The following is a 22,357-nucleotide window of genomic DNA, read 5'->3' on the forward strand; positions in this document are numbered from 1 at the left end:
CTAGGAATTGGCATCTCAAGAATTAATGTCTCCACCAGACAACTACTTTCCTGGCAATGTAGTTGCACTAAACCAGGCTGAAAGTCATAGTCTGTTACAATTACTGGTTAATTTGGGGAAGAATCTGGGTTTTTTTTCCTTTTTTGCCTTGTAGAGTGCTCACAAAAGGGATTCCACTGAGCTGAGTAGGTGTGCTTAGAAGGCTGTTTACATTTCTTGATGTTAGCCTTTGAAATGATAATTAAATATCATTGGCAAAAATAAACCTCAAATCTATTTATATTTCGCACGACGTTCATCAGCTGCCAGGTAACGATGGGGGTATGTGCTTTGTGAAGGAGGGTGGCGGAGGACTTGGCTGTGGTTTGGAAGGCTTTGACAGAAATAGGACACTTCCAGGGGTGATTTTTGTTCCGTCCTGGTTTGATACAGTTTTTAAAAAAAAAAAAAAATTCCCAAGGTGTGCTTTGCCATCTACAACAGGTTCTTTGGGATCCACAGGCCTTGTGAGCTGGCTGAACAGGAGTCAACAGCACAGTGTTTTGGTAAGGAAGTATCTGGTTCACTGAAGTAGTCCAGTAAGGCTGGACTCTGTTGTCCAAACTGAGTGGGATGGAAGCGTGGTCCTCTGACAGAGTCAGTTTTGAGCTATTCATTCACCTCTCTGCTGAAAAATCACCACTCCTGTAGCAGAGCAGTTCAGGGACAGCAAGGACTTGCAGCTTGGGGTGGCTTTGTCCTGAACTCTTGTGGATCAGTGTGGGAAAGCACATCTGTCGGAGCTCCCAGTAGAGAAGAGGTTTCCTCTGCAAGAGCATTTACCCCTTGCCGTTGTTGCTGCAGAAGTCAGTGATGTTGGAGATTGGTCCTTTTTTTTCCTGTTGCCAGTGCTAAGATTTGGGGGAGTGTGAGGCTAACCCGTCAAGTTAAAGTATTTTAGAAATTTTGAGGGAAGGGATTGCATCTCGCCTTTTCTTGGCCTTTTGGGATTCTTGGTTTGAGGTTTGCATTGTGAAATGGTCAATGATAAAAACTTCCTGCTGAGGTTCACCTGTAACTGTCTGTGTCTGGCCACCAGAATAAATTGAGACTGGCCAGATTTCTTAGCTGATCGGTCGCACTATGCCAATGATTTTATGTAGTAAATATTACCTGCGCAAAACGAAAAAAAGTAGGGTTGTGTCCCATCATTAAAATCAGAGAAATTTTTTCACAAAGCAAAACCTTTCAAGTCATTTTCATCTTTCGTGCTTGCACTTTCTTAACTTTGAAGACCAAGCAATCGAAAGCCCCAAGAAATGATTTCTTAAATGTGTCATTTCATAATGTGAACTGTCTCTAATTTATGCATATTTCACAGCACATTTGGGTTACCTTATGCTGTTCTTCTAAACATGTATATCCTGACTTTAATATATTTATAATGATTGATAGATATGTATATCACTTTATGTATGTATAATGCTGCTGGGGGTCACAAAAGCTATACAGGTGTCTTTATCAACATTCTTTGGAGCTGAATAACTTTGTTAACATTTCTTCAAAATCCCTCATGCTGAAACAGTCTGACCATATAATTATCAAATCCCCTTCACAGAATGTCAGAACAGAATTGTGATTCTCAAAACATTCTGGTTTAACAAGTTAGGACACTGTTAGACTTCTGCTGTCTTTTACTCTGTGAACACATTTCTTCTGTTGCAAAAATAAATAATTTCTTCTTTTGTTGTAACAATCTGTCAAGTTCCCAAACAAGGAGTCCTTTCAAGAAGACGGTTCCTCTTCTCTGACGCTGCTACAGTACGAGCATCTTTTAGGTGGTCAGCGGCTCCAGAAGCGGATACTGTAGGAAAGACATCAAATACTGTAAGAAGTGACATATCAGACACTGGCAAAACTGTCACACAAGCAGATGTAATATTAATGTCCACATCCAGTTATCTACACGTAAATGTAAGACCATTCGATAAATGAAGGCTTTCCGTGAATTTGCAACATTGCAGCCCTTCTTTGCAATAAACTATTGTAGGATTTTAAACATAAGCAAAAAAATTATTGCATTAAGAATAATGGGAACTCACAAAAATGAGTTAATAGTGAAAAGCGCCAAATGCTAATGGAGCATTGTTACATGAGGGAAAGCAAAAAATTGCACCTCCTGTGTGAAGTCGGGAAGAAAAAAGGGGAGGCAGGAGGAGGATGAAACACCACCTACTGATGCAAGAGGAAATGATGAGCAGAGCTGTTACTTTTGCTAAGCTTTTCATATAAACTCCTAGACAAGCATTTTTTTTTCAGTATTTTAACACTTAGATTGCAATATAGGTAAAATTTTCATCTCTTTCCTCCCCCGAATGACCCCAAGAAAATATGATGCTTCCTTCTCTTGGCTTACTAAGGTGAAAGCAGATTGCTTCATTGGGTCTCCAAATGTGTCTTTGAATGGCGTTTCTCTTCCGTGGAATTTTATGCCAGTCCTGTTTAATCTTTTCAGCAAGGTTATCTTCCAGAAACTGGAATGTACATAACAGAGTAAGTCCACAATCAGAAGGTGTTACAGCACATTTAGTTTATGGACAAAAAACTACGTAGCAGAAGTTTTGTAAAGACGGCAGTATTGTTTTGGGGTTTTGTCCACTATTTTGGCCTTAAAATCCAATGTGTTTAGTATTTTTTTATGATTAGTTTAAAGCTGTAGCTTTGAAGAAGACTGATTTAATTTCATGGAGTACTTGGGCATTTTGTGCTACAAACATTGCTGCAGGCTTGAAGCATAAACGTTGTCTTCACAGGTGTCCTGGGGCTTCTCATCGAAGGGTTGCTCTGGAGAGAAGGAAAACGAGCAAGCTGCAAGCAGAAGCAGAGGGGGAGAGCGGTCCCAGTGGGACGGAGCAGCCTAGCAGTTTCTCTCCAGACACAGATCAGGGAATAGTGCCAGCCGAGCAGAGCTTCACCTCGCCTGCCCCTCCCGTGTGGACAGATGAGTCCGGCATCGACAATCCGCCTTTTGAGGAGAACACAGTAGCAGACAGTATGTCATCACTTATCTTCTCAAGTCTTTTTTATCAGATGTGGTGTCAGAGCTTGTCTCTTACCAACCGTGAATGTGCATCTTCATCTTCTGCTCTTTTCTTTTGCAATTACTGGAGAAATATTAGTGGGTTTTGGTTGTATACAACTGGGGTAAGGTCACAGTTAGGAAGGAAAGGAATATCTCAGAGTGTGTGCCAGATATCCTGGTGCTATATCATCATTTATAGTATCATGGTGCAGTAGTTCATATTAATCTATTAGTAGCACTGGCCTCGCAGTGAGTCGGAAGGAGCATATTTTCTGTAAAATTACAAAAGTTGTTTTCTAAGTTGAGATTTCTTTTCCCTTCTTTCCCCTTTCCCCCCGCCTGGATCAGCAGCCTTCCCACACACGGAGTGTTGTCCTGCTCAAGTGAAAAGGCAGCTGAGTAACTCCTGCATCCATCTGCACCGAACGAGCAGTAACATCTCTAGCATCTGGGATTTTAGAGAGGAAGCGCTGAGCCTTACCACAGAGGAAGGTGGTGCTGTCCCCTTCCTTCTCCTCTGTATTTGCCATCCTTTAGCATCCCCCTTTTTCCTCTTTGGTTGTCTCCATGTTTGCTTCAGAAATGGGCTCCTTCTCTTGACCTGGTAACTCAATAGCAGCTCCTAGAGCAGTTGTGAGACCAGCTGACGAAGAGGCATGACCAAGTCATGTGCCGTGGGGTAACCCCTAAAACACATTTTTATCATCGTCACCAAATGTGAATACACAAGTGACCCAATTGGAAATAAAGTGTATGAAATTTATTATAAAGGACAGGATCCAAAGGGTTCAGAATATCCTTTTCCAATCCAAATGACCCCATTTCAGGAAGCATGGATGCTACTAAGTCGTTAGAGAGCTGTTTCTAACGAGCTAGGTGTTCCAACAAGTAGTGGAACTAATCCAATTGCACTTTTTTAGTTTGTTGTTAAACCGTTGTTATGTGGCCTGTCTACATTGTCCTTTGGTGATTTGCTTTATTGAAAGTGAATGAGGTATAAAGGATATTAATCATCTTTCTTTTTAAAAATAATTGGCAGCAAATCAACAGCCACCTACCTTGCCTGAAGGAGAGATCACTACTATTGAAATTCATCGGTCCAATCCTTACATCGAATTAGGAATTAGCATAGTGGGTGGCAATGAAACGCCTTTGATCAACATTGTCATTCAAGAGGTTTATCGAGATGGGATCATTGCCAGAGATGGAAGACTTCTTGCTGGAGACCAAATACTTCAAGTATGGAACCTAATTACGTATTCCATCTGCTTGCTTTCCATTCACTCCTTGCAGAACTGCCTGTTAAATGAGATGGGAGATTTTCCTTGTCAGACTGTTGTGTAAATGTTAGCTTTGCAATTATCAGTTGAAAGGCAAATTAATATTCAGAGAAGAGCCTGTTGTTCTAGCACTTTTCGCTATCGTGCTTTATGTTGTTTGTCGGACCAGTCCCTGGAATTATTTTTCCTCCTTAGCATCTCTTATCGGTGTTTAAAATACGAGTTTATTTTTCTGGTTTTAAATGTTGTGGAACTTGATCTTTATTTCAACTTTATGCATGCTTTCCGAAGGAACCCAATGTTACTTCTGGCTAACAAGTTGGCATAATTTGTCCTACGTAAAAAGCATTTTGTGGATTGTGAGACTGACTTCATCTAAACTGTTATTTTAATCTGGCTTCACTGTTACCTTCCATTAGCCTAGGCAGTTGACCTGCATCTTTCAGTATGTGTAAAAGAGTCAGTGATACTCTTCACTGACATGATATGAAGCAAGGTGCTCTAAATATTTTTCCAAAAAAGTAAAAAAAAAAAAATTAAAATTTAAGTTCGTTACAATACAGTGTGTATTTTTGTTACGGTTTTAAGTAATTAGCCACAGTCAGTGTAAAAAGATCAAATTCTATTAATTTGGGAGTTTTATATTGGGAAAAGGGGCTATTTATAGGACTCTTAAGAAAGGCACTAACAGAGTTCTACATAATCAAGACAGTCCTCCAGCTTTTTTCTATTTTTAATCATTCCACTTGAAACAAATATACTACCATCGTTTCAAAATGACTTCAGTAACAATGTTTGCTTTTCATCTGATAGCCTAAGATCAGTCCAAAATTAGTATCAGCCTTTTTCATTTCACTTTTTTGAAATCAAGCTGATAGGAGTAGCTTAAATACTGTAGTTACCCTTGGAATGAAATCAGTTTGCACTTCAGAAAATAAAGTCCCTTTTGAGAAATGTGCCTTTTTCCTCTCTTGGAGTGTTAGCATAGTGGTTGGCCGAGAAAATAACCCAAGAGGTTTCCAAAATGTTGCCTTTTTAACAAGCAGTTGCAGACACTGATTGAGTGCTGCCTAATTTATTTCCATACTCAAGGGCTCTCCTTGGTTGCCAGAATAGGGAGCTTGAGCTCCAGTGAAGCTTTGGAAATCCTTGCTGTTTGGGCAGGTGTCAATTACAGTTTTCAAAGCCGTAAGTGGCAATAAATTGGCTATAAATAGGATTTATAAGCTGCAGTGGGTCTTCCCTATCAATGTGCTGGCACTGGGGCTGTCAGATGCCGGGGGGTGTCCATCAGAGTCCTTCTGTCACGCCGAGGGAGAGGTACAGGAGGTAAAAGCCAAACTCTTTGGAAGATACAATGTCTTTATTGCTTTGAATTTACGTGGCAGATGCTGAGCTGTTGTATTAAAATGCCCAGGCTCGGTCTCTGCCAGCTGTAATTAAGGGCAGAGTTAGATGCAGCTCAGCATGCACACTCCAGTCAGATATTTCTGAAGATGTCTTCAAAGGCTTTCATGAGCAGTAAAGGACTAAAAGAAAGCCAGAAAGGACTGTGAGATGAAACTCAGCATTTTCTTCCCCAGTCAAACAAGAAGTATTACCCTTTCAAGATCTAAGGGAACAGCATTTAGTAACAGCTATATAAAAGTGCTTGTTGTCTGCAAGGTATAGATAGGTGCCTAACATTTCCAAAGTGCTCTACAAATTGTCCCTTTTTTGTGCTGGACTGTGGCTGTAATTCATGTAAAACATGTCCTAATGAGAATCTCTTTTCCCAAGAAATGCTAAGGCTGTTTTATTCTGAAGTTGTGAACTGCCTTGTAGAAAGAAGAATTACATTTTATTGCATATATTCTTCTATGCCCTTTGAATGTTTCCATATTTTAAGTATTTACTTTAGCTAGCGACAGCTGAAAATAAAACCAGATTTAATTTAAGAGCTCTGACGGATGAGCCCTGGTGGGTTTTGCTGGTGGCAACTCTAAATGTCATTTCTCCTAGCTGTGCCCTCCTTTCCCCAGCCCAAGGCAGTAGCAGACCAGGACACGGCCGTGGTTCGGTGTCTGAGCTTGCGGTGCTGCCGGGAGCAGCGGCTTTGTACTGGCCATTGGGCTGGAGAATGGAGTGGCTCAGGGAGGGCTACCTCCTGCTTTGCTGCTGGAGCGGCAGCCTCTTGCAAGGGGTAGGGTACCGCTGGGTTACAGCTACCCCTTTGCCGTGCTGAAACCACCACGGCCAAATTGTTTGGCATTGACCTCTCGGAGCCTCTCAACTCAGATGCGTGATGTAAATGTGGCAGCTGACATACATAGATTTCTGGGTCCTTTCTCTTCCTATTTTTTTTTAAGTGTTGGTATTGCTATTAGATGGTGGGAAGCTGCAAGTTTATATTTTTGCTTACTTAGGTTGCAATGGGGACCATTAAAAGGCTTAGGGAAGGCAGGTCAGTATAGTCCATTTGGTGTTAGTTTCTATCTGCTGAAATGACGGGGCAGGGGTTCCTCCCTCAGGGCACAATAGTACGTGCTAAGGATGAAGTTTTAGTGTTAACTTCGAACCCCTTCTTACAGAACAAGGCAAATACAGCTTTTGTGCTGGTTTTTTGCGGTGCTCCCGTTTTCTGGCAAATCTCATTGCACTGTCAGTTTTTATCTTAACTTTATAGTGCAAGAAACGACTGAAGATTACTGATCTTTGTATCAGTGGGCAACATAATAAACACAATTCTTGTTTATAGGGAGGGAAAGTTTAATCTGTTTTTCATTTACAACTGAATTTTGTGTGAAACAGGTTATAAGTCTGAAACTCTGACCTAGTTGAAGACGGTGGAAAATCTCTTAAGTTCATGCTAAGACTTGAGAACTAGTACAACCACCTTTTTCTACTGTCTTAATGAACAAATTTCGTTATTATGGATTTCAAGGGGTTTTTTAATTTTTCACATCATGGAAATACTGCATATTGTTAGATATAAGCTTTCTTCAGAGATTTGGATGTATTCTTTTTATAGCTATTATTTTATAGTTTTAAGTGATGCTAGGCTCAACACTGAAAGCACACGCAAAGTTCTTGTCCTGGAGAACAATGTAAAGATCTAAGGAAGAAAAGCGTAGGAGACCAGGAGAACAAAACCCTTGGACTATGATGACAGAGGGTATTCACTGTTAGAGGGATGTTGTCACCTTTGTGGGAAAAGGCCTCAAGTTGCGCCAGGGGAGGTTTAGATTGAATATTAGGAAAAATTTCTTCACCAAAAGGGTTGTCAAGCATTGGAACAGGCTGCCCAGGGAAGTGGTTGAGTCACCATCCCTGGAGGTATTCAAAAGATGTGTAGATGTGGTGCTTAGGGACATGGTTTAGTGGTGGACTTGGCAATGTTAGGTTACTGGTTGGACTTGATGATCTTAAGGGTCTTTTCCAAGTTAAAAATAGGTTTATAGATTGAGCAGCTGAAGTGGGTTTGCAGGAGAGGGTGGAAGGACGAGAGAGGAAGCCTGGTAGGGTCAGATACGTAGGTCGCTCCAAGGCTGGTTTTGCAGTGACCTCTGAATTTAGTTTGGAAGGAACTTTATTTCCATAACCAGGAACAATTAAACACGTGAAAATATCATTCTGGGTTTTTTTGTTTTTTTTTTTGTTGTTGTTTTGCAGGTCAATAGCTTTGACATAAGCAACGTGTCTCACAACCACGCTCGAGCTGTGCTTTCCCAGCCTTGCTCGGTGCTGCACCTCACTGTGCTGAGGGAGAGGCGGTTCGGCAGCCGCACACACAACCACGCGGACACCAGCAGCTCCCTGCGGGAAGACAGCTTTCAAGTGACGCTGCATAAACGCGACTCCAGCGAGCAGCTTGGCATTAAACTTGTACGCAGAACAGACGAACCAGGAGTTTTCATTCTCGACCTTTTGGAAGGGGGGTTGGCTGCTCAAGATGGCAGGCTCTGCAGCAACGACCGTGTGCTTGCAATCAATGGACATGACTTGAAGCACGGGACACCTGAGCTTGCTGCTCAGGTTATACAGGTAATTTGCATTCCCTACCTGAGTCCTTAGATCAGCTTTATTTCTTGGGCGAAGCCTGGGGTAGAGTCTGTCCCGGACAGAACAGCTTGTGTAACACCTAAAAGCCTGCAGCGATGCAATTCACTGTGATTTATGTTCTGGAAATAGTAGTGCAGAACAAGGTCTGCTTTGGCACCTAGCAGATGAACTTCACCTCCTCAGAAGTGAAAAGTGCATTAGTCTTCCCTGGCATACAGCCCGAAGGTTAGAAGACTGCTCATGTGAGCAGGGAGAGTACCATGTAACCTATTGCTTAGCAGAAAAAAAATGAGGATTATTATTATTATATTTATGTATGTAGTGTAGTTTTAATCCCTCAGTAAGCTCTACAAAAGTGAGCTTTGTTTTGTATTGATTCGCCTGTGGATGGAATTGGGGTTAAAACAGGAAAGTGATTTGTCAGACTTTGTAGAGGCAACAGGTAGCAGTTGGGAAGAAAATAATAGGTTTTCCGTGAGTCCCGTGCAGTACAACTCATCTTCTGAGTGTTCCAGAAAGGGCTATTCCAAATGACTGGCTCTGCTCTGGACACAAATATTACCCAAAGCTTGATGCAGTCTGACATATGACCCTTCCCTGTTCCCACAGGAAAACCTTTATTCCATGCCTTTCTCCCAGTCCGTAAGGAAACAACTGCAGCACATTGCTGCTTCCTGCTGACTGGATGTTGGTGAAAATTGCTCTTTTTTTAGGAAAGTTGGAATAGACCAGTAGTAGGTGCTTGCAGTCTAACGCAGTCGTCTTTGCTTAACCCAGGACCACATAGAGAGCTGCGATACAAATGAGTAGTAAATATTTGTTTCCACTATCATCTTAAGAGCTTCCATGGCAGTTAAAGGAAAATAAAAATTATCTTGGGAATTGTAATTTCAGTTTCCCAGTTTTTGGATACAGTGAAGTGGTCAGAATTTTACACTGGGTAACTTTTATCTATTGAGGTGTATTTTTGCAGCAATAGAAAGAGTTGATGTTTCATTTACCATCTGGTATCCGAGTTTCCTGATACTTCTCAAGCTCCAAAATTTGATGGTCTGCTCATATATACCATTTTTCTGGGAAGTCTCTTTGGGAAATACCAGAGGCGTTTGGAGCTTTTGACCAAAATCTGCAGACCCTGGAGCCATCATGTGGCATTTCTTTCTTTTATTGCTATGTGTTGCAGAAATATGCAGGGGCTGCAAATGGAATTGGGTGATTTTTAATGTTTGAAGCTTTGTAACTCAAAGTGAGAAACAGTCCTTTTGGCAAAGGATTTCCAGCTGATACAGAGGTAACACCAGGGGAAAAGCAGGAGTGATAATATCCCCTCCATTCTGGGGGGAACTGCAGCAAGAAGCAAGTAAGGGACTGTGCAGTCTAAGAAGTTTGTGGCACCCCCAGGAACTGGAAAACAAATTCTGCTCTTGTCTTGTTTCATATTTCATCATACGTTTTCCTCCCACTCTGCTAATAATCAGTATCCTATGAACTTCATTACTTTGTTTTATATATTTGGCAGGCTAGTGGGGAGAGAGTGAATTTGATCATCTCTAGACCCCTGAAGTCACAGACGGTCAGTATTATCCGAGACACGGGGACTCACAACAGCAACTCACACCAACACCAGTCCCAGCAGCTGTTTCACAGCAGACCCAACTCACATAAGGTTGGTGTTTCTCTTTCTAAAAGATATAAATACAGTTTTAGTCTTGTGGTGGTCTAAGTGTGTAGCAAGGCAAGACTGGAAGAAGGGGTTATATCTTCTTTTTTACCTACTTTTTTTCCTTTTTAAAAGACTACTTCCAGGTACTCAAGTCCTGTATCATGTCTGGAGTGGGAACAAAAGATATGCAACAGCTTTTCAATATGTTTTGGATTTGCTGACTGCAATGGAAGAAGGAAGTTCTCTGAGCTCATACAGCTGTAGCTGCTAGACCTTATCTAAGACAGTGGCTCGAGTGTTACTGGTGCATGGGAGAGCTGTCATTCAGGAACGTTATTTTTGTTGCTGCTGTGCTGGCTGCAACCAGCAAGGGCAGGAGATGTGGTGCACACCATCCAGCATATAAAGCGCATGTTGGAGGGATGTGTCATCTCCTCCATGAGCCAGCAGTGCTGGCTGCCAGGCTGCTGAGTTCTGTAGGGTCAAGCTGGGAGAGAAAGGCAGAATGAAGAGACTTTCATGAAGCTAGTGTCAAATTATCCAGAAGACCTGCAGAAATAAAGCCTGTGCTTGAGACGTTCTTGTAGTTAGAAAAATATGACTTCTCACTGTTGAGAAGTTGATTTTGTGAAATAATTGTCACATTGACCATGTCAACCAAGCCACCTTTCCTCCTGTCCACTCTGCTGGCATCACTGTTTAACATCGTATTTCTGTTGGGAGGATTTACATGCGTTGATAGTTATTTTCTTCTAAAAGTTTGGGTAATTTCAGAAAAGAACAAGTGAGGCTCTAGGAAGCTTGTTTTCCTCCTGAGGGCCAAAGATGAGGCTCCTGAATACAGCTAGTGGCTGTTAGTACTCGCCACAATGTTAGGCCATATCAACACAATGATTAGAGCTCGTCTAGATCAGAGCTTGAGCCCACTTTCCATCTGCCAGCATCGGCTGTGTTCATATCGCAGTTCCAAAGCTGAGCTGTTGGCTGAGCTGATTTCCCTCACGTATCAATACCACCTGTGGGCTCTTTCAGAGTGGGAGGTCCCATGTAACCGCAAGTGGACATTTCCCATGTTTCATACCGTTTATCTTTGCCTCTCCCTCATTAACCTACCATTGGCTCAGAAGTCTTGTGGCTTAAAAAATGTTTCTATAATTGCATGGCACCAGCCAGTTAGTCGTAAAGCCTGAAGACTTAAGAAGGAGCTGTCTTTATAAGCTACGGTATGTATACGTGTACCTACATATGTGATTAACACGTATATAAGAGGAGCAGAGTGAGTCAGAAGGAGCATGTGGCGTTGGAAGTCGAAGAAAGATGAGTTGCCATTTTCCAAGAGAAGGCAGGGGAATAAATTAAGTATTTGTAGTTGGAAGAATCTCCCAGGTTATTTGTTCTGTTATTTTGGGTTCCTTGCAAATATTCTGTTGATTTAAGATACTAGTACAGGTATATGTGCAGTGGTTTGAATGTATCACTAAATATCCTGAAGAGGAAGAGCTTCAGCAAGTAAAATATACTTTGATTCAGGTTTAGATCCTTTTGATGGGGCAAAACTAAATACGGGCTAAACTTTATAATTCAGGTGTTAGAAAATGAAATGCAGGATGTCTTCCTGCTTCAAGTTTGGGTCTTCGTTGTAATCGTTATGGAGTCTGCACAAGGCACCCATTACCAGCCTATAGCATTGATTGGCCTTAGTTACTTGTGCTCTAGGAGATTCTATATACCAGCTGCGAAACAAAACATGACATATAAGGGCTTTAAATGGTCTCTCTTTGTCAGCATGAACACACATGTGTTTTAATTTCTTAGGAGCTTCTTTGTAGTTCTGGGCCATGTTCTACTGACAGATGAGGTAATGCTGATGTTCACCAAGACATCAAAAGATTTGTTTCTCGTTTGTGTCCACTCTTTTGACCATATGGTTAGACCGTATGATTAGACCACTCTTTAGACCATATGGTTTTGTAGTGCAATCCTAAAATTTAGCCTATTCCAGTGTAGGATGCTAAGAAAAACTGGAGTGAGATTTTCAAGATGGGCCTTTATAAACTTTCTGTTTATATTTAAGTGGCTTTTTTTGGTTTTGTTTTGTTTTTTTTTCCTGACCTGGAGCAAATCCAGCCGAACCCGATTTGCACTACTTAGTTCTTTTAAACCATTCTGTTAAAGTGCCGAAGTATAGCTTTGGGGTGTATTTAGTTGTGGTTTGTTCTGTTTTTTTAAGTTTTAACAATGTTATTTATCCTTGTCAAACAGGATCTCTCCCAGTGTGTTACATGCCAAGAAAAGCACATTACTGTGAAAAAAGAGCCACATGAATCTCTGGGAATGACAGTGGCAGGAGGCAGAGGCAGCAAAAGTGGCGAACTGCCCATCTTTGTGACAAGTGTACAGCCTCACGGGTGTTTGGCAAGAGACGGCAGGATTAAACGAGGTGGGGCTTGGCTTTCCTGGTGGCACGGGTGGCCCCTGATTGCTGTTTGATGAGTATGTTCTCAGGTGGTGTCAAAAAGTCTTTTCACAGATGTAAGGAAGCACTGATGGATGCTTTTCTTCATGTTTCAATAATGGAAATACAGTATTTAGTATCACACTTCCACCTTTTCTAGGAAAGGGATGTTTAGAGAACGATAGCAGGGGAAGCGGATAAGACCGGGAAATGTCGGGTTAAATTCTTTAAAGCTGACGGTAATCCGCTGAGTTGAGGGTCTGGTGCGATGCTTTGTGCTGTAGTGCACGCATCCTGTTTTTGTGTGTAGTGTGGTGGGCTGGGCCCCATCTCTGTCCGAGGAACCTCCGCTCCTCAGTGTAATAGCGGAACAGCAGAGATGCTCTGATGGCAGCCACAGCTCACCCGTGCTAAGTTTACCCCCAAACCTACATCAGTGCTGACCCTGGTTCCTGAATGCTTTCTTATCCTCTGGGACAGCTTGGGTTTGCCGGTCTTCAGGGGTGCTACAGCAGCCATCCGTGTTCCTCGGCTTTGCAGACGGGAACCAGGAGGTGGAAGTTAGACTCGGTGTAGGTGAAGGCAATCCTGCCTGATCGATAGCAAAGCATTTGATGATTAAAACATATTGTGCTGTATGTGAAACAAAGACTGCCTATGGGCTCTCTGCGATTCAGAGTTCACAGAATTACAGATTGCTTTGGGAAAGAAAAATAGGAAAAAAACTTCACAGATTGCAAATTTAAAAAGAACAGTGTGGGAGCATCCTTATATGCCTCTGAGAGAGGGAGATTTACACCCACATACCAACGGGTATGCTTTCTTTTTCTGTACTACTATGAAAAACACACTTGATGGAAGAATCGCAATTGCTCTTTCATTGTGTAACGTTAAAGTAGCCACAGCAGCAACAAAAGTGATTTCAAGTTAAGCTGCACCTCAACTTTAGGTTTCCCTGGGAGGAAAAAGCTTTTAAAAAATGAATCTGAATGTGACCCAGGTGATCACACTTTTGCTTTGGTTTTTCTGGCTTTCATTGGTAAGTGAGACATTGTGTGAAAGAGGAGACTGTCATTGCTTGGTCAGTAAATAACATTCTTGTTTTCATCCTGAGGCTTTTTAAAAATATTCTGAAATAAAATAAAAATGTGGCAATTTTTTTAGTGGCTTCGACTCTTCCCAGGTTATCTTTGTAGAGATGCTCTTTCTTTCTTCTAATGGACTGGTTTTTGTACCAACCTTTCCAGTAGTTTTTGAATTCCATTTTGTTCTCCTGAGTAACAAGTTAGAAAAAGCAGAAAACCTGAAACACTCTATGGAGCCTCACTTACCCGCAAGACTTGGTTACTTTGTGGTGCCTATATTGTTCCTTCCATCATTCTTCCTTCCCTTTTAAAGGGAAGGGTGGACCTAAGCTACACCACTGGAAACAATTATCTAGTGGCATCTGCAATGGCAGTTGCGGTCGAGATGGAGGTGCTTAGGTAATTTTTGTCTCAAATTTTCAGGGCAATATACCATTGAAGCCACAGCATGTGTTATGTGGAAATAAATTATACTGATCCAGCTTAATAGTTCAATACATTAATGTTTCAGACTGCCGGTATAAGGCTTCAGAGCTATTCACATTCCCAGGCTGTTAGTTCAGACTGTCTCAGCTCCAAAAAATACAGTATGAAATGAAACCCTGGCAAGAGAGGCGCTATCGGTAGGAACGACTCTGACAGACTGATGTGTTCTCACTTGCGCCTTTAAACAGGTGATGTGCTGCTGAACATCAACGGCATTGATCTGACTAACCTAAGTCACAGCGAGGCAGTGGCCATGCTGAAAGCTAGTGCTGCCTCTTCGGTAGTCGCCCTGAAAGCCCTGGAAGTCCAGATTGTAGAAGAGCAGCCCCAAGCTAATGAAGAACAATTGAGTACCATCAGTGAAAATGAATATGATGCCAGTTGGTCACCGTCCTGGGTCATGTGGCTGGGACTTCCGAGGTACGGAGTTAATTGATAAAGTAATTAGTTACCTGTTTTAAGCTAAATCTGAGAGAGATACAAAAGCAGACCTTACGAGTTACAGCACCTCTGCCCTTATTCCTGACCTACCATGTCAGCTATACTCGGTTGGCAGTGTGCTTACGAAGCGGACTGTGAACAGGAGCAATGTTTCCTTAGGAAACTGGAAGATGAATAGACTTGGTTTATCCCCTCACAAACCACAGTAACTACCCATGTGGATTCTTCTCATTGAACACAAGTCATCTTTTCTATTGCTTAACCATATGGTAACTTCCTGTAGAACATCTAAAACCAGAGAGGTCATTAATAAAAACACAAAGTATTTACCCACATGTGTCTCTGCTAATCTGCTACCTAAATTTATGAGGCCAAATACACAACTTTAGAATATTGGATCAGACTTGCCATTCTCACAGACTCTCGACACAGGTGTCTTGCACACGTACGAGCCCGTAGTTACAAATCCCCATGTATTTTTTTCAAGAACCCACTACTATCTCTGCCAAATGTAAAAACTCATCAAGATTTACAGTGAGTTCCCTCCCCTTGACTAAACTGCAGTCTACTGGACGTCACTGTGTTTCATTTTTACTCTTCTTTTTTTCACTCTCTCGTGGCTACAGCTATAAGCTCATTCTGGCATTGCTTCCTATCAAGAAGAGCTCCCACTACCCAGAATAGCGTTATTAACTTCAGTCAGGGCATGCAGGTTAATTCATCTCCTTCTGACAGAGGTCCCACTCTCAGGTGTGTAGTATAAGCATAAAACCACAAGAAGAACCAGGCATATTGGTAGCAGAATTGCAGTTGAAGGTAACAGAACCATGCATTGGCTGTCCAAAGATTTCACACTTTTTCATTTTATTTTCTGAGTTTTACTATCAATTAATTTCTCTTCTATTCAAATATTAAGGAGTTACCTAATCTCAATAAACAGCTCTCAGTTTTGGTAAATGTACTTGCTTTCCATGCTTTTGCAGTGATTTATTGCTTATATACTACAGATGCCCATGCATGCCTCCTAAAGTTACACTATGCATTGTGCTGCTATTCTTTAAAGGAGTGTTGTACATCAGTAAAGAACTTAGCAACTTTTTTTACCCAAAAATTAATTTCTATGTTTTTGGGTTTGTTTTTTTTTTTTTTAAATTATTCTCTACTTCATTGGCAAGAATTAATTTTCACTGGGGAAGATAACGTATACCAGTACAGTTAGTGAAGCATGATCTGGATTATTTACATTCTGTGTAATAAAATGGTTAATCGTTTGTTTTCATTACTGGTGATGCATCAGTTCAGAGGTAGAGAAGATGATGCATGGATTTTTAGATCTTTACTTAAAAGTAGAAAAAGCCTAAACTGGCTGGGGGTGGAAGAAAAACACTTTGCATTTTTGACTTGCAAACTAAACACATCGGGTATCTCTTTTCCACCCACATCCTTGTCACCTGCGAAATCCCTAAAATGCCATTCTATTACTGTCAGTTTACAGAGTTAACTGTGTTTAAGTAATTATTCTAGCACTGCATTATTTCTTTTAAAATGCTTTTCTGTCGCAAGATTGTGGAGTTTTTTGGTAATCGGTTTGAATATTGCAAAATTACTCTGTTTGGGAACAGAAGTCTAATCATCATCCCTCATCTTCTCTTCCACGCTTAGCATGGTGGTAATGATGAGACAGCAGGTGTTGTGCCTACTATAAAAATATCTATATGTGGTATACACGGCTTTTTCTCTTGCTATCTGGTGCTTCCATTCCACAGCTGCCTACATAGCTGCCATGACGTAGTACTGCGGCGGAGCAATTTAGGGAGCTGGGGTTTCAGCATTGTTGGTGGCTACGAGGAGAACCACACGAACCAGCCTTTCTTCATTAAAACGATTGTTCTTGGAACTCCCGCGTACTTTGATGGAAGATTAAAGTAAGCTAAAATAACAGGAATAATATTAATAATAATAGTAATAATAATAACAACAACAACAACAACAACTTTTAAATAGTTACGTGCCAGTGCAACTAATTGCTTAATGAAATGTGCGGTAGCATCTTGTGCTGGGGAGGGTCATGCAGCCCAGTAGTGCTTTGCCTCCCTGAAGAGTGTGATGCAGGGAAGTACGGGGTGTTTCTGCTGGGGAAGGGGCGTCTGTCAGAGATGATGCTTGTGCTGGCACCTCTTCCATCTCCTGTCCTCCTCCCCAGCTGCAGTGCTGATTCACCTGCTGTCTCCATCTCCCTGTTGAACTCTTCTTTAGGCCAAGAGATATTGCAGAACGTATATGCAGAACTGGCTAGTTCATAACATTTTTGTCTCCCTAGAGAACAGCCAAAACTTAGATGTAAAGTGGGGAAAACTGCTTTATTCTTTCATACAGCCTTCTGAAACCACTGCTGGAAACTCTAGTGATGAAGATGGGTGCTGCTGTTTAATGGAAAGGCAAGAAAGTAGATGAAAAAGATCTCTGAAAAGATCATTAAGGAACCGAGTCCCCATGCCAGTGCCCTGAGAGTCCTTAGTTGGCAGGAAAGACACTGATAAATGAGGCACGTTCAGCGAAGGCCCCTGAGATGGTGGGAGCTGGAGCACTTGCCCCACGAGGAGAGGGGGGCAGTTGACAGCTCCTTCCAATATCTACAAGGAGATTATCAAGGAGACAGAGCCTGCACTTTTCACAGCGGTGCAGGGCGAGAGGACAAGAGACAACAGGCACAAGTTGAACAAAAGAGGTTGAGACTGGTTATAGGGAGAAACTATTTCCCTGTGAGAACGGTCAGGCAGTGGCACAAGTTGCATGGGGGGTTTCTGAGACGCGACTGGATAAAGCCCTGAGAGACCTGGTCAGATCTCACAGCTGACCTTGCTTTGAGCAGGAGGTGGAACTAGAGACCTCCTGAGGTCCTTTCTGACCTTAAAGATTATATGATTCTACTTACACGTTATGTTTGGATGCAACCCTCAGGTCTAGTATCCAAAGAGGCATCTTAGCCTCGTTTAGGATTAGTTCAGAACTAGGACCTTTCCTGTTAAAGGTTCTCGTGTTCATAAACTGATTTTTTGTGAAGGTGGCAGTAAAGAATATGCAACTTGAAGTTTTATGGCTTGATTTTTACATGTAGATTTACTTACAAAGCAGCTTAAGAAAAAAAAGTACTTATGCCTAGAGCCTTGCCAGTAATTGATTTTTCAGTTCAATGACTAAACAAATAAATGAAAAAGTAGCTTGGCTGAATACAAAATTACTTTTTTTTTGGCCAGCTATGAAACAGTTTGGATTAAATGAAAGATTTCAGTTCAACCCAAAGTAAATAATTTCAGATTGGGGAATTAATAACTAGAAGTATTCAAATGGAAATTCAAGCATCATTCCAAAGAAGAGGGGAAAAGTGGTTGTGGTCACACTTACCCTCTTGTAAGGAATGGAAAAGATGCTCTTGTGTGATATTGTGATATAGTACCCTCAGTTCAAATGTCTCACTGAGAATATGGACTTAAAAATGGGCCATCAACAAGGGAGAGCTCCTTAGAACCTGCACCATGAGTTATCGTGGGGCAGGTCTTTTTGAAGCTGTTCTGTTTTGTTTAAATTATCTGAATGTTTTGTTAGTCTAGAGAAGAAGGGAGAAAATAACTTCACAGTTCAATGGTTAAAACAGTTTTCTGCCTACATTATCTGTCTGGTGTGATTTCATAGAAGGTGAAATGGTTTAAGCAAAAAGGCTGGATGAGTGAGACCCCACTCAGTGAACTGTAGAATTTTGGTTTGGTTGATGGGGTACCTTGGTTCAGGCAGAGAAGCGCTTTTGAGTGCACATTGACTGGTGTTGGTCACACTGCCTCGTCTTCCTTTGCTCTGCCCTAGTGGAGGGCACCAGGAGAGCTCAGGAGAGCATCTTTTTGCCATCCATTTTGGTGCCTCCAGTAAGTTGGGAGGATCAGTTTCAGGAAAATTCCTGTTTGATCTCCAGAGTTATTTGCGACTGCTCTGGGGGATGCCAAATGCACACTCAAGTCACAAAGAAGAGATGCTTGGAGATGGAGCACGCTCAACGTAGGAAGAGCTTAGGTGCTTTTTTAAAGTTTCTCTTGAGCTTGTAAAAACCAAAACGTAACCCTTTGAGGTCAATTTTCTCAAGGCCAATAAACAGCACCCTCCCAAATTTCTACTCCCTGCTTCAAAACATAGAGATGCTACAGTTTCTTAGTTGAACCATCTGCTGAGGGAGATTTCAAGCCAATTTGACAAAATTGTAAGCCATTGACAACAAGGCTTTCGGTTGGAATGCTGTTGGTAACCATAAGTATCTTTACTTACACCTCCTACGGTAAAGGCATGTTTAGTGTAAATGTGTTATAATCCACACAAACAAAGAGAAATGCTTCTGTCATGCAGATGCTATCTCATTATCTTCTCTTGACTCCGTTAGATGTTGCCAACTCTCTTCCCTCACATTTCCCTACAGGTCAGCTCTTAATACAGAATTATTTTTGTATTAGAATTGAAATCCAGTGATTTGGGAATTTCCCAGATGAGTTTCAGTAGTAAAACAGGCTTAAAATTGAAACCCTTGGGGTTTTTTAGCTACCCGTCCAACCTGATGGAAACCTGTCACCCCAGAGGTGAAGTGCTGTTTGTTGGTGTGTACTAGTTACTGCAGAGCAGTAATCATCATTTGGGTTTTTTTCTTCTTGTGTTTTTAGGTGTGGTGATATGATTGTTGCTGTAAACGGACTATCCACGGTCGGAATGAGCCATTCTGCACTCGTTCCCATGCTGAAGGAGCAGAGGAACAAAGTAACTTTAACCGTGATTTGCTGGCCTGGAAGCCTCATCTAGATTTGGGAATCCCTTTGGTTCGAGTAGCTTCTTTTTCTAGACAGCTGGCACAAAAATCTCCTCTATCTTTTTTTCCCTATTGATACAGCTGGTTATAAGCAGGGCCAAAACTGCTGTATTTTCTTTTTTATGGGCCTCTCAGACTCACTCTATGTATCTTTCCATCCTGAAATAGCCATTTCTGTTTGCTATAGCCATTGCTGACGCAAATGCAAATATACAGGAGCTCACAGAGAAACTCCCACTCCGATACAGCTGTCATTGAGCTTTCCCCGTCAGGCTCGTAGAGTCAGCAGAAGAACTTAGTGGTTCCTCGGGTTTCTCTGCACAGTCCTCAAGTTATATGTGATATATAAACGTAATAGCCATGTGCCCGTTCTTCCCTGCGAAGAGAACGTGTGTCAGTACCACAATGACACATCTGTCTGCTGCTATGAATCAAAAGCCGTTTCCAAAGGTATGTCTCTTCATTTCGTAAGCCTTTCCATTTTTGATTCAATATTCCAGGCTGATTCAAGTAATCCATCTTACTCATCTGAAATTACTCCCCCAAATTTTTCTTGCAGGGCATCAGTGTTCATAGAAAAGTAGGACAAAAGCCTGATATTACTGGAATTTTTATAATGTGCAATAATTGGACTCTTTGTTAGGAAACTTTAATATATTACAGAGTTTGTATCCTATAATGACAAGAAATATGGAAGTAATTACTGTTGCAATGCTGGCAAGAATACACGTGCCCGAGGTCGCCTTTGAGTGAATGCTTGCAGTATTAGACTTGACTTTACAAATGAATGTTTTGCTATGTCAGAGAATTTTGATGAACATTTTTACGAAGATCATTTTTACCGTTTCTATTGTAGTTGTCAGCTCTCTTTACTCATGTGTGGAAACAATACTTTGTCTTGTACTTTCTAAAGGAGAGAATTATTTCCAGGAAAAAAGCAAGCTATTAAGAAACCATACGTTATGGTTTACAGGTGGGCAGGCTAGAAGGAAGGCTCTTTGAATTCAAGTCCAACTGCAAAGTAAGCTGCAAAGTTCACTCTTGTTCTGTCACCTCCTGACAAATGTGCAAATGCCTTGATATAAAATGCTGAAACAATCTCTCTTGCATTTCAGGATATTTTTTTTTTCCTTTAGATAGCACCTGCTATTAAGTTGTCAGTGAGAGTAATACTATTTATCTTGGATTGTATTTAGTGTTTTTACAAACCAACTTGTAACTTCTAGACTTTGCCTTTCCATGATATTTGCAGGCTAAGCACCCATTTGTTTAAGAAAAGAGGGGTGGAGCGCAAAAAGAAATGTGCTGATCTGGAGCCAACCCTGTGTGTTGTCAGTGTTCTGCATATTTGAAAAAGAACTTCATTTATAAACGAGGTTCCCAACCTGAACTGATTTTATGAATGACCTCTGTATTGTATTATTAATTACCAGAGAATGTATTTGAGGATCACAGCATATTTCCATTGTGAAGCATGAACTTTATTTTCCGACTTAGCCGGTATAATATTGGGGCATATTATCGCATGTCATTAATTCCAGTAGCTTTGTTTTCCAAATAAATAAAGTTACTCTTTTGCAAAAAAATTGTAAAAATCTCATATGAATGAAGTGGTTTTATTCCTCTGTGTAATGTATGCTATCGGTTTAATTTCCTAATATTAAAATACAAAAGAATGTCGTCTACAGTATATTACTGTATTGAGAATCTTTGTTTCTGAAGCAAACACCAAACTTATTTGATACTCTAACTGATTGGAGAACAAGTTTCCTTCCATCTCCAGATGCTGTTTAACTGTATGCTTTGCTCTTAATGCAGATTTTTTTGTAAAGTACATCTTAGTGTAGACTTTAAGGAAGATTTTGACACATGTATTAGATTTAATGTTTTTTATTTTAAAAATTACACTTTTCATTCAAAACCATGCAAAAATCAGATTTTTAGGTTTTTTTTTTCTTTTATATGTATATGTAACAAAAGCATGGGTTAGCTTAAACTGTGCAGTTTTGTTTCTGTGTGCTGTAGCTCTTGATCAGAATGTCTAGCGATAAAACCTTTCTGAATTAATTCCCTTCCTGAATAATTTTCCTCCTTTCTCTTGTAGCTGCATAGTTGGGTTTGGTTTTCTGTGCCTTCTGTTTTAAATTATTTCAAGATTTTTTTTTTTCCCAGATATTGCTATCTAATTGTATGGTATTAATGAAGGATGAATGAAAATAAAACTTCATTCTACTCATTGTAATAACTCAAAGTATTGTCTCATTCTTTGCAAAAGATACGGATAGCTCAGTGCAGATTCAGTTTAAAGATATTTCTTTTTCTGCTGTGACTTATCATGGATTAGTTACTGAATGTACCAAAAGTCTGAGGGCATGCTCATCCTGCCAGGGTAACGTACCAGCTGTTTAACCAGTAATTCCAGCACTGAGAAGTGTTTCTAAAGCGGAGGTAAGATCTGTGCCTTATGGTACTTTGCCGCAAGCAGCGTTTCCTCTTTTCCCCTCAACGCCAGCTGGTACCGATCAGCCGGAGGATGTTTTCACAGCATAGATTTGATGCAAGGAGACAGTCTTGCTGGAAACATCAGTTTTACAGCTGAAACTTGAGCCTCCTGGTAATCAATTCCCATCTCCATGTCCTGCAGGCAAGTATGCTCTATCTTTAGATGTCTGCGAAGCTGGAATGAGTCTAAAAGCAATTTCATAATGATTTGCAGTAAAGTTGCCCAGAACCTGGATTCTTACTCCTTGCAGTAGTTAGTGGGTTACGAATAGATGAGTTCCTTTAAAACAAAACCATGCCTATGTACTGAAACACAGAAGAAACCAGCCACGTCTGCCAGCAGGTTATTAGCTCTCGTGCTTCTTGTAAGGTAAGAGCCAGACCATCAGAGTTTTGATTTACAGACAGATTAATGAACTCATGGTTGCAGCTGAAGGTGCACAGAGCTGTTGTGTGAGGTGGTGGACCTAGTCATCTGTGTGCTGGAGCTTCGTGGGAGG

General features: G+C 41.1%; 1 protein-coding gene across 1 annotated transcript in view; it reads left to right on the forward strand.

The window, feature by feature from the left end:
• LNX2 (ligand of numb-protein X 2) overlaps window positions 1-21,591 on the forward strand; it is a 34,242-nt gene extending 12,651 nt beyond the window's left edge. Inside the window, exons 2-9 of the mRNA XM_075139860.1 lie at window positions 2,793-3,031; window positions 4,101-4,300; window positions 7,993-8,364; window positions 9,902-10,048; window positions 12,308-12,485; window positions 14,260-14,491; window positions 16,279-16,437; window positions 19,213-21,591. Coding sequence (XP_074995961.1) covers window positions 2,793-3,031; window positions 4,101-4,300; window positions 7,993-8,364; window positions 9,902-10,048; window positions 12,308-12,485; window positions 14,260-14,491; window positions 16,279-16,437; window positions 19,213-19,348 — 1,663 coding nt within the window. The 3' untranslated portion in view covers window positions 19,349-21,591. The remainder of the gene's footprint in view (window positions 1-2,792; window positions 3,032-4,100; window positions 4,301-7,992; window positions 8,365-9,901; window positions 10,049-12,307; window positions 12,486-14,259; window positions 14,492-16,278; window positions 16,438-19,212) is intronic.
• Window positions 21,592-22,357: the final 766 nt, after the last annotated feature.

Source organism: Calonectris borealis, chromosome 1 (assembly GCF_964195595.1).
Source record: "Calonectris borealis chromosome 1, bCalBor7.hap1.2, whole genome shotgun sequence".
Taxonomy (NCBI): Eukaryota; Metazoa; Chordata; class Aves; order Procellariiformes; family Procellariidae; genus Calonectris; species Calonectris borealis.